Below are 12,903 nucleotides of genomic sequence, written 5' to 3'. Positions count from 1 at the left end.
ATTAACTTATGTTACTTGGTTTTATTTTTCTCTAAAGTTCCAAAGCAAAGAGCTAGGAAATAAAAGAGTCAAAGAGTGGATTATGTCATACACTAGCTTCATTTTGTTTTATAACTTAGATGATGATTTAGTCTAATGCATTGTTTGAGTGACCACAGAGAAATTTATTTCAGGACAGTTCTTTGTACTAAGGAACAGAAACACTAAGTGACATGAGAGGTGGGCTTTAAAATTAATTACACATTGGAACAGGGAGACTTAGTTTAAGCAATAACAATAAAGGAAGTAATTGGGAGATCTATTACTTGTTCAGCAGTAAAAATGAGATTATTTACTTTTTCTTTAACATATTTACAAAAGTACATATCTTATTTTTTTCATCAAAGCTGCTCTGAATTTAGATATCTAAGAAAATAAGGGAATAATATGAGATGACTACTGTTTCTGAATTCCATTTTCTATTTTATTTCTAAATGCTGCAAGTGGCTAACTAGAGCATTTTATTCCTCTTGAAAACAAAACATTTTTTTCCTTGACTCTGCCATGATTTTCTCATATATAACTAGGCTATAGTCCTAAAACTGAGGACCGTGAGACATCTGTGTAATAGGTTTAGCTTCTGAGAGAACATATTGCCAACCATATTTTGTCATGCACAAAACACAAAGTTAGAGGCAACTACATAAAATTCTCCATTCTTTCAACAAGGGTGACTGAGGTAGAACTGCAGAGAAAAGTCTGACTTTCAGCTACAAGTTTCTACAGGAACTGACTTTTCAGGAGAGCCAGATTTCTTTCAAATGAATGTGAGATAAGTTACGGCAATAAACAAAAGTGCATTAATTCTTACTTTTCAAGCATTCCACCTTTCTTCTTTTATTTAGAACAACATCACCTTAAAAAAAAAGAGAAGTACACCAAATTAACTCAACCTTTATATTGAGACCTCTATGTTTTAAAAAGCATAACACACATGGCTTCTAATAAAATTTGGAAAGAAAAGGCTAAATAATTTTCATTTATGTAACACTGAGTTTAACCCCAATTCTAAAAAAGGCATTTACAACTTTAATGTCAATATTATGCTCATTTGTTTAAAAGTTTGCAGAGCGAATGTAAGATACCGTATCTCTAGGTTGTGATAGTACCTTCAATGAGACACAAATATAGGAGGATGAATACACAAGGGAAAATGTTTTATGTTAATTTTAAAGCAGAATAAGAACATACGAAGACAAGATATTTAAAATACAACATGCTTGACCCTAGTTTTAACTGTTATCTTCATTTGTCTTTAATATGCCATCAGTATCCAACAGCTAATTTTTATAAAACAGGTCCTATGTTAAATATAGAAAGATATTCTTGACCCAAAGACAAAGAGCTAAAAAAAGTATTCGTATAAACTGGTCGTATCTTTTTCTTTTTTTTCTCAGCTTTATTGAAATATAAATGACAAATGAAATTGTATATATTTAAGGTGTACAACATGATGAGTTGATATATATACACATTGTGAAATGATTACCACAATCAAATTAATTAATACATCCACATAGTTACGTGTGTGTGTGTGTGTGTGTGTGTGTGTGTGTGTGTGTGGTAAAAACACTTAAAATCTACTCTCAGCAAATTTCAAACATATATTGGCCTATGGTCAATATTCTTTATACTAGTGATATCTTCAAGGAAGCTGAGAAGCCTGATATCCACATTATTAATGAGAAAAAATCTTGAGCTAAAACTAATCTGTTGGGACACTTCATATAATGTTAATTTAGAGAATTTTTTTAAAAATAATTCACCTTAAGAAAAGGGAACCAGTGTTAAGTTTGAAGAGTGTATGTCATACAATTTTATTAAACAACCTTCCATCTCATCAAAATTTTCATGCCTTTTCTGAAAACCAGTGAACTTAGTTCCTAAATATGTCATTTCTGCTTAGAGAACAAACTTAATGCCTAGATCCTTTAAATTACTACTGTTCATAATAATATGAAAAAGATTGCACTTCTCTTAAGCATATCTTTCAAAACACCATTTAAATAGGCCTACTTCATTCACATGAGGTAAGCATTTTGGCATTCAGCTTTTATGCTCACAAAGTATAAAGGAATGCTCCTTTAAAAGCTTAGACAATATTTCTTTCCAATGTTCTCATCTGTTTCAAACATGGAGGAGGAACTATAATAACTTTTTAAAATAAGCAGATTCTTTCTTGCCTATTTAAAATTGCAGTGAAACAATCATACTTTCTTTTATTAGCTGTAAACACATTGGGTAATTGTAACAAGAAAAGACTTTTAAACTTCTTGAATCCATCAGGGGTGTGGCACAAGATGATTAAAGTTGTATCTGCACATATAGATGGAAATGAGGAGAGGAGGTATGCTGTAGAGTCCCTAGATTCTAAAATTCTCCTTTTTCTGTGAAATTTTTTTACCGAATCAGCCAAACCTCTATACTCAAAATATTTAGCATTACTTCAGGTATGGAGAGGATATAAAAACAGGAACTTGAAGAGGTGATCTTCATGGCTGTATGTAGTATCCAGGTGGAAAAATCTCAGGACTCTCTCAAAGGCCTCTTGGCCACAAGGCACCAAAAATTGTTCTTAAATGACTTGCCTTCTCCCAAGCAAGCCTCTTTCAACAGACAAAAGTTCAGGCTCTGAGAAAATAAAATTTTACTGTTTCACAAAAATATAAATACTGAACAAGTACGTGATTTGTTGTTGGCAAAAATTTTTGCAGATGTTTAGAAACTTGTAATTTATTTTCTCAGTTACTGGCAAGCTATCAAAGTAATCCTCAAGAGCTAAAGTTGTATTCAAGCACAGTCCACAGCTAATGCTTTAAGAATTGAGACCTGGTTTTATTTTGGCAACCCCTAAGCTGATTCATTGTTAATAGCTGCTGAAATTTCAGTATCGTACATAAAATTAGGAAACAAGTCTAAAATTTTCGTTGAAGCAAATTTTTGACCATTTTAAGCCACACATACACATGATCATGATTCATATTTTTCCTTATTATTCCTTGCCAATTTTTGTTTTAAAAACTTTTTTTTTTTAGTGATTTGGAAACCTCTTTACATCCATATGAGGTATACAATATATTATATTATATCATATTATGTTGACCTACTAATGCCCAACAGAGCTAGCAGTGATATTCAATACATACAATAAGACTTGTTAAGATTTTCCCAGGAATCTGGAAGAGTTTTATGTTGCCAAGAGTAATTCAGTTTTCCCCTGAATTTCTCAACTAGGTTAATAAAATCCAGAAAGTCTTCAGAGTTAGTGACAAAATCATCTTTATAGTTTAATGCTCCCATCTATAGTTGAAGCAAAGAATAGAAATTAGATAGCAAAACTTGTTTTCAATTGCACAATTAATAAGTAAATGTTTAAGCGATTGTCAGATTTCCACTGGTATTAAGTTCTCACTACAAGCAAAATACCTACCGGCCCTAAGGAAAATTTACCTTGGTATGCCAATTTGTTGTTAATAAACAGATTTGGTATTTAACGCAGTCTCTTACTACTTAGTAAATTATGGAGGAAGACCATGATATTCTTCATAATTTAATTTTTGGATTTTTTTGAATGTGCAAAATATTACATCATCTCTCTTATTTTTCAGTTGTTGAAGGAGGATGCTCCCATCTTGGTCAGTCCTATGCGGATAGAGATGTCTGGAAACCAGAACCATGCCAAATATGCGTCTGTGACTCAGGATCTGTTCTCTGTGACGACATAATATGTGATGACCAAGAATTAGACTGTCCCAACCCCGAGATCCCATTTGGAGAATGTTGTGCAGTTTGCCCACAGCCTCCAACAGCTGTGAGTTTAAAGAAAATCTGTACATACTCAAGATTCATATTTAAACACATGAATAGTTCCTATGTCATAGGAGCCTGAAAGGAAGTGAAAGTAATGTCCAGCAAATAATCACATGGGTATTACCAGTAAAAACCTGTTAAAAACCAGGGATTGGATGCAATTTAGGATAAGAAATTGGGACACACTTCATGGGAAAATTGTTCCTATCTATGTCTTGTTTAATCTATATCTTTTCCATTTATTAGCCCACTCGCCCTCCTACTGGTCAAGGACCTCAAGGCCCCAAAGGAGATCCAGTAAGTAAACATTCTACAGTGAAAGGAAATTAGTTCCTTGATGAGTTTGCTTTCTTTTTTTCCCTTCTAATAACCTTTCCATATTTGAACTTTCATCATGTATACATTTCCTTTAGTACCACATATTTAAATAATGACACATGATAACTCAAACTGAGAATCCATAATTGTGCATGTAAAGACTCAGATTTCCCCAACTTTGTATAATGTTTTCATCCTTATTATTGGTTTGAAAAATAACATATAGGTCAATATACAAAGGAATAAATTACACTGAAATTATACACATGATTTGGGTACAAATGTATAGATTCCTGAGAAAACGTATCCCTTATGTTGATTTCTTATAAAGCATAGAAGCTACAATTTAATAATGATTCTAAATCACTAGGACTTTTCAGTGTTTTGTTTATTTTTATCTCTGATTTTTTTTTAGGGTCCTCCTGGTATTCCTGGGAGAAATGGTGATCCTGGTATTCCAGGACTGCCAGGTTCCCCTGGTTCTCCCGGCCCTCCTGGAATCTGTGAATCGTGCCCAACTGGTAGCCAGGTAATAAATTCCAGGACTAAAAGAGTGTCCTATTTAAAACTACCTGGTTCATTTTCTTTTCTTTAGTCTATATGACATCTCACTTCTGTGGATTTCTTATATCTATTCTCTGATTTTATGTATCTTCTAAGTGCTTTATAAATATTCACTTTTCCTCATAATTCTAATGCTATTGCTACTATATCTTTGCAAAATTTCCCAGCTTCTAAGCAGGCATATAATATATGCATTAGGCTTGAAAAATGAACCATCAACTCCCCAAAGAATTAACCTAGAGAACTTAGGAATTGCTGTAACTATTCCCCTTATAATCCTGATGGTAAAGCCTCTGAAAGTCTGGACAAAAGCAGTTGAAGAGCTATGAGCACTCCTTAATGACTTCAAGTCCAGAGGATTATTCAAGCCTATGCAACTACTCTTGCCAAGCCTTCAGAGCATATCCTGCTCCTCTTGAAAAGCATGGCAACTCCCTAACTCTGCATGTAAAGCAGATAACTAAACAAATAAATAAGACAACATTTCTACTGCATGAAATTAGGAGAAATCAGAAAACATATATACAAATCACTGTGGGTTGAAAAAAAAGATTTTCAAAAATCAATTTGTTAGGAAACAAAGGATATAGTCTAACTTATTCTTATCTTGGTACCAAACAGAATCCATTGCTAGGCCTAGAATTCAAAATAAAATAATCTCCAAAACAATCCAATAAACACATGAACCTTTCTATTAAATCTCGTGCTTGTTTTCTATGGGGATGTTTACTTTTTGGCGAATCTGTTAGGTACATTAACTAAAAACTGGAGATATCAATTTTACTTGTATCATTAACTTTTGAGAAAGTAATTTGACATCTTCATTTTTTTCTGCTCAAAGTAAGAAAGTCAGATTATACGATCTCAAGGCTCTTTCAGCCTTCGTCTACGATCTTATGTTTCTAAGGCTGTAGATATCACTTAGAAATATTTTTAGTAAGAGCATGTAGAAAAAAATTATTTAGAAACAAATTGCATACAGTCAGTTGAAAGATTTGTGCATTGCCTAGGCAAGTATTTCTGTAAGACAGCTAATATCTAAAGTTACAGAGATAGAATTAGCAAGATAATTAAATAATACATACCACACTCTCTGGCATGCAGAAAACTTTCTATCAGTGAACAGATGTTGCATGCATTTCTTCTAAATGTTTCTGAAAAGAATTATGATCTATATATCAACATGATCTTATCTACCTCGTCTCTTTGCTACAGAACTATTCTCCCCAGTATGAGGCATATGATGTCAAGTCTGGAGTACCAGGAGGAATCACAGGCTATCCCGGGCCACCTGTATGTACAAGTGTTTGTCAGTATTTAGAGAATAATTTAGCCTTCCACTCTGTTAAATCTTGAATGGTTGTTCTTCTAGTAATACAGTGTTATGACAGAATTGTACAAAATAGCTTATTCTTTGTTAAGGCGGGAAAGAAAATGGTAGGTTTATCATGATCCTTCTTTCCTAACTCATTTTTTTCTTCACTGCCTCTTATTTCATGCTTGTTTTGCCGCTCCTTCCTTCTTTACAAAACCACCTATTCCAGGGGCACACCTGCCTTCACACTTAGGTCTCACATTCATATATTTCCTAATTTTAACCAAATTTTGTTATTTTTCACTTCCACTTTTCCTTTTTCTCACCTGAGAAAACCTTCTTTCAATGTCTGCTCACTATCCAAATGCTACTTTCTAGATGACAATCCACTTGATGGCAATCCAATATCACAATTCATCTCACCTCAAATCCTGAAATACATATATTTCCAGAATTTATCGAGTATTGAAGTTCACATTGAAGTTCAATGTGAATTGAAGATATCAATTCACATTGTATGCAAAAGGTTCCCTTCAAGGTAAATGACTTGAAGTTTTGATAGAAGAAAAGAGCAAAAAAGCATTGAAACCTAGGCACGTGTGCTTGACGCATGGTGTCCCATGTAAATGACCCTTATTGAAGAATAGCCGTTAGGAGGAGCAGTACTATGGAAGGTTATCATTTTACTGCCAGAAACAGGTATGTATGTGTAAATGAGACATGAAGCTGGATTCCCAGGGATTATGGAAGATTGCTGCCCAGATCATTGGACCCCATAGTTGTGACTTCTAAAACTAGGGAGGACAAAATTTCAGCTATTAGATCTAAATGATCAGTTAAAGAAAGACCCTTAATTTGTAAAAAGTAAATTGTAAGAAGAGAATTTTATTCATCTTTAAAGTTTTAGAGCCTGTGAATTTTTTGTGTATATTTTAAAACCAGAAGGACAATTGTATTAACTATGTAAATGTAAACATCTGTTGTTACTCAGCTACGTTCACATTATGAATCCTATTTTTCAATCAGATATACTGTTTTTACTAAAAAGAAAAACCAAAAAAACTAAAAAATCCACTACTTATTAAGATTCCAGAAAAAAAGTTACAAGATAAAATTTAAGAAGAAACTCTAGTTTTATAAATTTATTATCAGTATTTATAAATAGTGTGCTACAAAACTGAAGATTTTCTAGTTTAACCTGTATTTCTGAACAATGATAAATCATTTACAATTTATTGTTGTCCCACGTACGATGAATCTTACACACGCAACTAAATCTTCATATCAACACAACTCAGTGATATAGTTAAGAACTTTTGGGTTGATTTACATCATTATTTTTAGAAACTGGGGTTTATACTATGCAGATCAATATTTTTCCACATTGAGTTGAGCTGCCAGGCAAAAATATGCTTCTTCACCAGTTCAAGTATCACCCTAATGTTGCAGAGATTCTCAAAGCATTTTGTACAGATTTTTCCAGATTTTGAAAGCACCTTTTGGGGAACTCAGGTCAACATTTTATAACACCAGTAATTTTTATTGACTCTGAGAGAATTTCATCTAGAGTGAAGTTTTTGTGATGAGATTTTCATTTAAAATTAATAAAATTAATTAATCCATGAATAGTTATCACATAATGAGGTATGCTGTTCTCATTTTTAAAGATGTCAGTATCATTCAAAACAGAGACATCTCTGACGCCTGGATAAAGTATATTTCAGATGCATTTATTTTGTACTTATCTTGCAAATTTTTGTTCCAGGGTCCGCCCGGCCCACCTGGTCCCCCTGGTACATCTGGTCATCCTGGTTCCCCTGTAAGTATAGCCATTAATGGTGATTTCTTCTTCATGCATATTATATGAATCAAGTTAATACAGACCTTGCTGTAATTTTGCCATTCCAGCAAGCATAATACCAATTAAGTAGAGAAGTAGCAACCAAGAAACTATCATTCCTTCAAAGATGTTGGAATTTCACATTTAGTTCCTTTTAACTATTAGCAATTAAAACCTTGGTAAAATTAAAACACATATTTAATTTGCATGTCATATGGCTTCAAGTCTGAAACAATTCAGTTTCAGTGGAATTAAGTGTGTAGAATGGAATAAATTAACTCTATTTTGATCTGAAAAATTGTAGTTTCAATATTTATAAACTAGAATAAAATTCGCTGACTACATTCACAAATTCTGATTTCATACTGTCTTCACGACGTAAATGAATCATATGAAGATTAAGTTAGTTTAAAAATATTTATGTATTATTCTATCCACTAGGGTGCTCCAGGATACCAAGGTCCCCCTGGTGAACCTGGGCAAGCTGGTCCTGCAGTAAGTAACAATTATATCTATATTTAATAAATTAACAGTTCTAGATAGAAACCACCTTCATTTTCTAAAACATAACCGTCGAATGCTACAAAATATAGATCAAATTTATTTAAAATAAAAAATTGTACTTTTATGATCGTTGAACTGGTTTCAAAGATCTTTTGGACTCAATGGTTTCGATATCTTAAGAGACACTTACTATTTTAATCTAGGAATTTCCTGGCTAATTAGCCACCACCACAGTCCACTTCTTAGTGAGAATACAAATCGTCTTTGTCTTAAACATAGATTAATTATCCCGTAGCCACTCAGTTCACCTGCATGTCTACTCTTCTGAAATATAATTTTAAAATTAATTTAGTAGAAATAAGCATAGTCTAACAAAGTCCACCAAGAAAACATGCTGTGTAAATAAGGTGAAGTTAGTTTAATATTTCAAAGTATTTGAAAATACCTATACATTTAAAATTACAATATCTCAAAAAATGTAGAAGTGCATTTGGGTTTATAAATACACACATGTGATATAAAATACTGATACATGGTACTTTTAATTTTCATAAAAAATAAGTTTAATAAACAGTAACAACTGGATTTAATATAGGTATATTATTAACTTGGTGTGTCATTTTCATGATGAGAAACATAGATAGTATTTTTTAAAAGGAGTTTTTTTCTAGAAATACACATAGTTAGAATAATAAATTTGATTGTAACAGAAAAATCTACAGATATATTTGTTTTTTATTTCCTTTTTTTCAGGGTCCTCCAGGATCTCCTGGTGCTATAGGTCCATTAGGTCCTGCCGGAAAGGATGTAAGTTTTTAAGAATTGAATGGGGATACAGCAAAATTCAAGTTGGAATATTCTAAATAGTATATCCCATGTTCTAGAATCTCAAAGAGAAAAACCTTACTCAAAACATTGTTGATATCTTAATAACTTTTTAGCTCATATTAATCTCTGAAAATCTACATAGTATTTGCATGGCTACATATACCATTTTCTGAATTCCAAGCCAACAAAACCCCCAAATGTGCTTCTTGACTCTGTCAGGAAGAGTCATCCAGTGAATACAACACTTAACTAGAGAAGACGCTGCTTCTCTCTGTCTCTTGTAATAAAGAAATTTGTATCTGTTCTTTATGAACTTGAAAACTTAAAAACACAATTAATATTATGTCAGTCTTTCTTTCCCATTTAATGTCCAATGGCAAATTCTTCCCACTGGATTGAGAGGTGGTCATAATACTTGTTTGGAGTGATGCCTGCATTTTTTATAAGTTTATATCAAGGTGGGAGAAGCTCTCCCCATTCCTTTTACTAGGAAAGCTATTCTCACAACCATATGTTTAGTCCAACCATTTTCATGAGTCCTTGGTGAGAAAAATGCAAAATAATCAGTTCACTAATTGGTTACAATGAGTTTTCTCTTACACAAGCTCCCATATATTCTTTTATTTCTCCACCTAGGGGGAATCAGGAAGACCCGGACGGCCTGGAGAGCGAGGACTGCCTGGCCCTCCAGTAAGTTTTCAGCATGCAATGAATTAGTTGGAGTAATCACAATGATCTTAGGTTGAAAATTATTATATAATTAAATTAAACTTAAAAAGGATAATACTACTGGATTGTGAGTCTATTTGAAAGTTCATTAGTATCTGTTTTATTCCTTATTTTTAGGGTATTAAAGGTCCAACTGGCATGCCTGGATTCCCTGGTATGAAAGGACATAGAGTAAGTACAGTTTCTAAATTGACTCTAAGTTGTTGCATTTGGCTATGTTTACTTACCTAATTTTATTACCAATTTACTTACCAATTTTATTGGACAATTGAGTGTGTGCCAAAAATGATTGATTCTGACTAGTTGTTTTGATTTTCTAAGTCTATCAACTTTATTTGTTGATCAAATCAATTAGTTATTTTAGATAAAGTAATAAAGCTGATTTTAAGTGTATGGAAAATATTTGCAAAACAGTAAGTTTCGGGGCTTCCCTGGTGGCGCAGTGGTTGAGAGTCCGCCTGCCGATGCAGGAGACACGGGTTCGTGCCCCAGTCTGGGAAGATCCCACATGCCGCGGAGCGGCTGCGCCCGTGAGCCATGGCCACTGAGCCTGCGCGTCCGGAGCCTGTGCTCCGCAACGGGAGAGGCCACAACAGTGAGAGGCCCGCGTACAGCAAAAAGAAAAAAAAATAAAAATAAAAAATAAAACAGTAAGTTTCGTACTGCCACTGTCAGAAAAGATGAAAATATACTATTGAGAACTATTCTTGACTTAGTTAATATGATTTACAGATCGAATCAAATGACTTATTCTATGCAAAACATTAGATAGAGTAAACCAGCTGAGCCAAAAATGGATCACATAGACATAAAAATCTATGAAACTGATACTTGCCTAATGCTACATTTAAAGCAAATTCCTAATTGCACTAAATTGTACTTTCTAATTATTTCATGTTTTTAACTGTGAAATCAATGTCCAAGGTCTTCAATGCACTTAAAAGAGTTTTAAATTATTCATGTCAATGTTGAAAATAGTGCTATGTGGTAAAGCTAGCTATAAAAAATTTAATGTAAAGTTCTTAACTGTTCTGAATTGTTAACAGATCTTAATATTTTTACTACTTTTATCTATTTAAAAGGGCTTTGATGGACGAAATGGAGAAAAAGGTGATCAAGGTGCTCCTGGATTAAAGGTAAATCACAACAAAATCATATTTTCATAAATAAATTTATTTAAATATTATAGCTATATTTAAGATTTATATTTTAGGGTTTGCCTTTTTCTAAAACATACCTGAGTTTTGCATTTTAAGAGCTAAATAACAGCGACTAATTGAGATGTTCTCTTAAAACTTCCATGAAAGCTGATAACTTGAACTGTCTAGATTAGAAATGACTGAGCGCCCCTGAGTAACACGTTGATTACTTCTGTTTAGTCTTCAAGTTTTTAAAATGCAAAAACTGAGATTTATAGCATATAAGATTGCTAACAAAAATTTGGTATTGTTAAAATGTAATCTTTTTCTTGGTTCCATATGTTTTTTATAATATGCTGTGTTGAAAAAGTTATAAATTTCTCCTCCTGTTATACAAAATGGTGACACATTTCATATGTTTCTAGGGTGAAAATGGCCTTCCAGGTGAAAATGGATCTCCTGGAGCAATGGTAATTATGTTTCTTATCATGCAATTTTCAGTTTTACTATTAACTTCCACCTAACGCAAAACTTGCCTCGCTCACTCTGCAACCATTCTCACACATATCTAGTATAAAATAAGACCACACTTTTAATTTTATTCTGTAGGGTCCAAGAGGACCTGCTGGTGAGAGAGGACGACCAGGACTTCCTGGAGCTGCAGTGAGTATTCTTACTGACATTACACAATTACAATCCGAGTCACCGAGAAGTGTCTCAGTCAGTTTTCAGGCTGTGACAATCTGCAAGAAGTTTTCTATAAAATTGCATTTAAAGTCACCTCCATAAGGATTTTAGCCATAACGATATGCAAACAAATAAGTGTTTTATAGTTATTATCTGTTGAGGATTTTTTTAACGTGTTAACTTGGCATATTTATGCATTAATTTGCCTTCAGTTCTGTAAAACACAGAATCCAATCTTCCTACATCAGACCATTGCTGTGCCTATCAGAATTTCAACAATTTCCCTCTAAAGGTATATAATTATCAAGCAGATTTTAATACACTTGAGGAAAAGTCTGACTCAATTGAGTCAGACTTTTAATTAAAATATTACTTGTGACCAGCCTTTCAGAAAGAAGATATTTGAGACCAACTTCTCTTTTTAGGGGGCTCGAGGTAATGATGGAGCTCGAGGAAGTGATGGACAGCCAGTAAGTAACTTTTCACCTAACCCTGATGGGCTTAGTGTAATGAGAGATTATGGAATTTTGGAGTAGTGGAATAACATGGATTGTAGACCTAAAACTCAACGTTGTTCATAAATATCTGATTCAAACTGACACTAATCCCATAAACAAAATCTAGAAACAATCTAGAAATGGTAAGCCCATAAACAAAATTCTGATACTCCTTATTATACTTGACCAGTTACTAACATCTGTATGGTGCTTATAATGTTAGTTAAGGAACAATATTGGGTATGACAATTAAAAGAGTCCTGCAAAATAGATAATAATGCTATCTGTATTTTATAAATGAGAGCTCAAAGCTAAGTGACCTGCACAAAGTCACCAGAATTCATGGCATAAGTTGTCGGGCATGGGGGATCCAAATTTTCTTTTTATTTTACCACACTATTTCTCCACATAATGTTCATCACTGATGATAAATACTGTTTTTATCTAACTTTCCTTTGTATTTTGTATGTACCCACTTATTATTTACCAGTAGTGTTAGTTTTCTTTTACTTGATTAAGAGCTCTTGAAATGCTATTTATTTTTTTAGGGTCCCCCTGGTCCCCCTGGAACTGCAGGATTCCCTGGTTCCCCTGGTGCTAAGGTAAACATGTATTTCTGTAGAAGAATGTAAA

At 33.3% G+C, this 12,903-nt stretch overlaps 1 protein-coding gene across 1 annotated transcript in view; it reads left to right on the top strand.

The window, feature by feature from the left end:
- COL3A1 (collagen type III alpha 1 chain) overlaps positions 1 to 12,903 on the top strand; it is a 38,731-nt gene that overhangs the window by 6,335 nt on the left and 19,493 nt on the right. Inside the window, exons 2-15 of the mRNA XM_060016454.1 lie at positions 3,648 to 3,850; positions 4,096 to 4,146; positions 4,583 to 4,696; positions 5,947 to 6,024; positions 7,812 to 7,865; positions 8,328 to 8,381; positions 9,144 to 9,197; positions 9,855 to 9,908; positions 10,065 to 10,118; positions 11,030 to 11,083; positions 11,512 to 11,556; positions 11,696 to 11,749; positions 12,199 to 12,243; positions 12,819 to 12,872. Coding sequence (XP_059872437.1) covers positions 3,648 to 3,850; positions 4,096 to 4,146; positions 4,583 to 4,696; positions 5,947 to 6,024; positions 7,812 to 7,865; positions 8,328 to 8,381; positions 9,144 to 9,197; positions 9,855 to 9,908; positions 10,065 to 10,118; positions 11,030 to 11,083; positions 11,512 to 11,556; positions 11,696 to 11,749; positions 12,199 to 12,243; positions 12,819 to 12,872 — 968 coding nt within the window. The remainder of the gene's footprint in view (positions 1 to 3,647; positions 3,851 to 4,095; positions 4,147 to 4,582; positions 4,697 to 5,946; positions 6,025 to 7,811; positions 7,866 to 8,327; positions 8,382 to 9,143; positions 9,198 to 9,854; positions 9,909 to 10,064; positions 10,119 to 11,029; positions 11,084 to 11,511; positions 11,557 to 11,695; positions 11,750 to 12,198; positions 12,244 to 12,818; positions 12,873 to 12,903) is intronic.

Source organism: Delphinus delphis, chromosome 7 (genome assembly GCF_949987515.2).
Source record: "Delphinus delphis chromosome 7, mDelDel1.2, whole genome shotgun sequence".
Lineage (NCBI taxonomy): Eukaryota > Metazoa > Chordata > Mammalia > Artiodactyla > Delphinidae > Delphinus > Delphinus delphis.
Note: the sequence above shows the minus strand (reverse complement) of the source record. Positions and strands in the feature narration are given on the sequence as shown.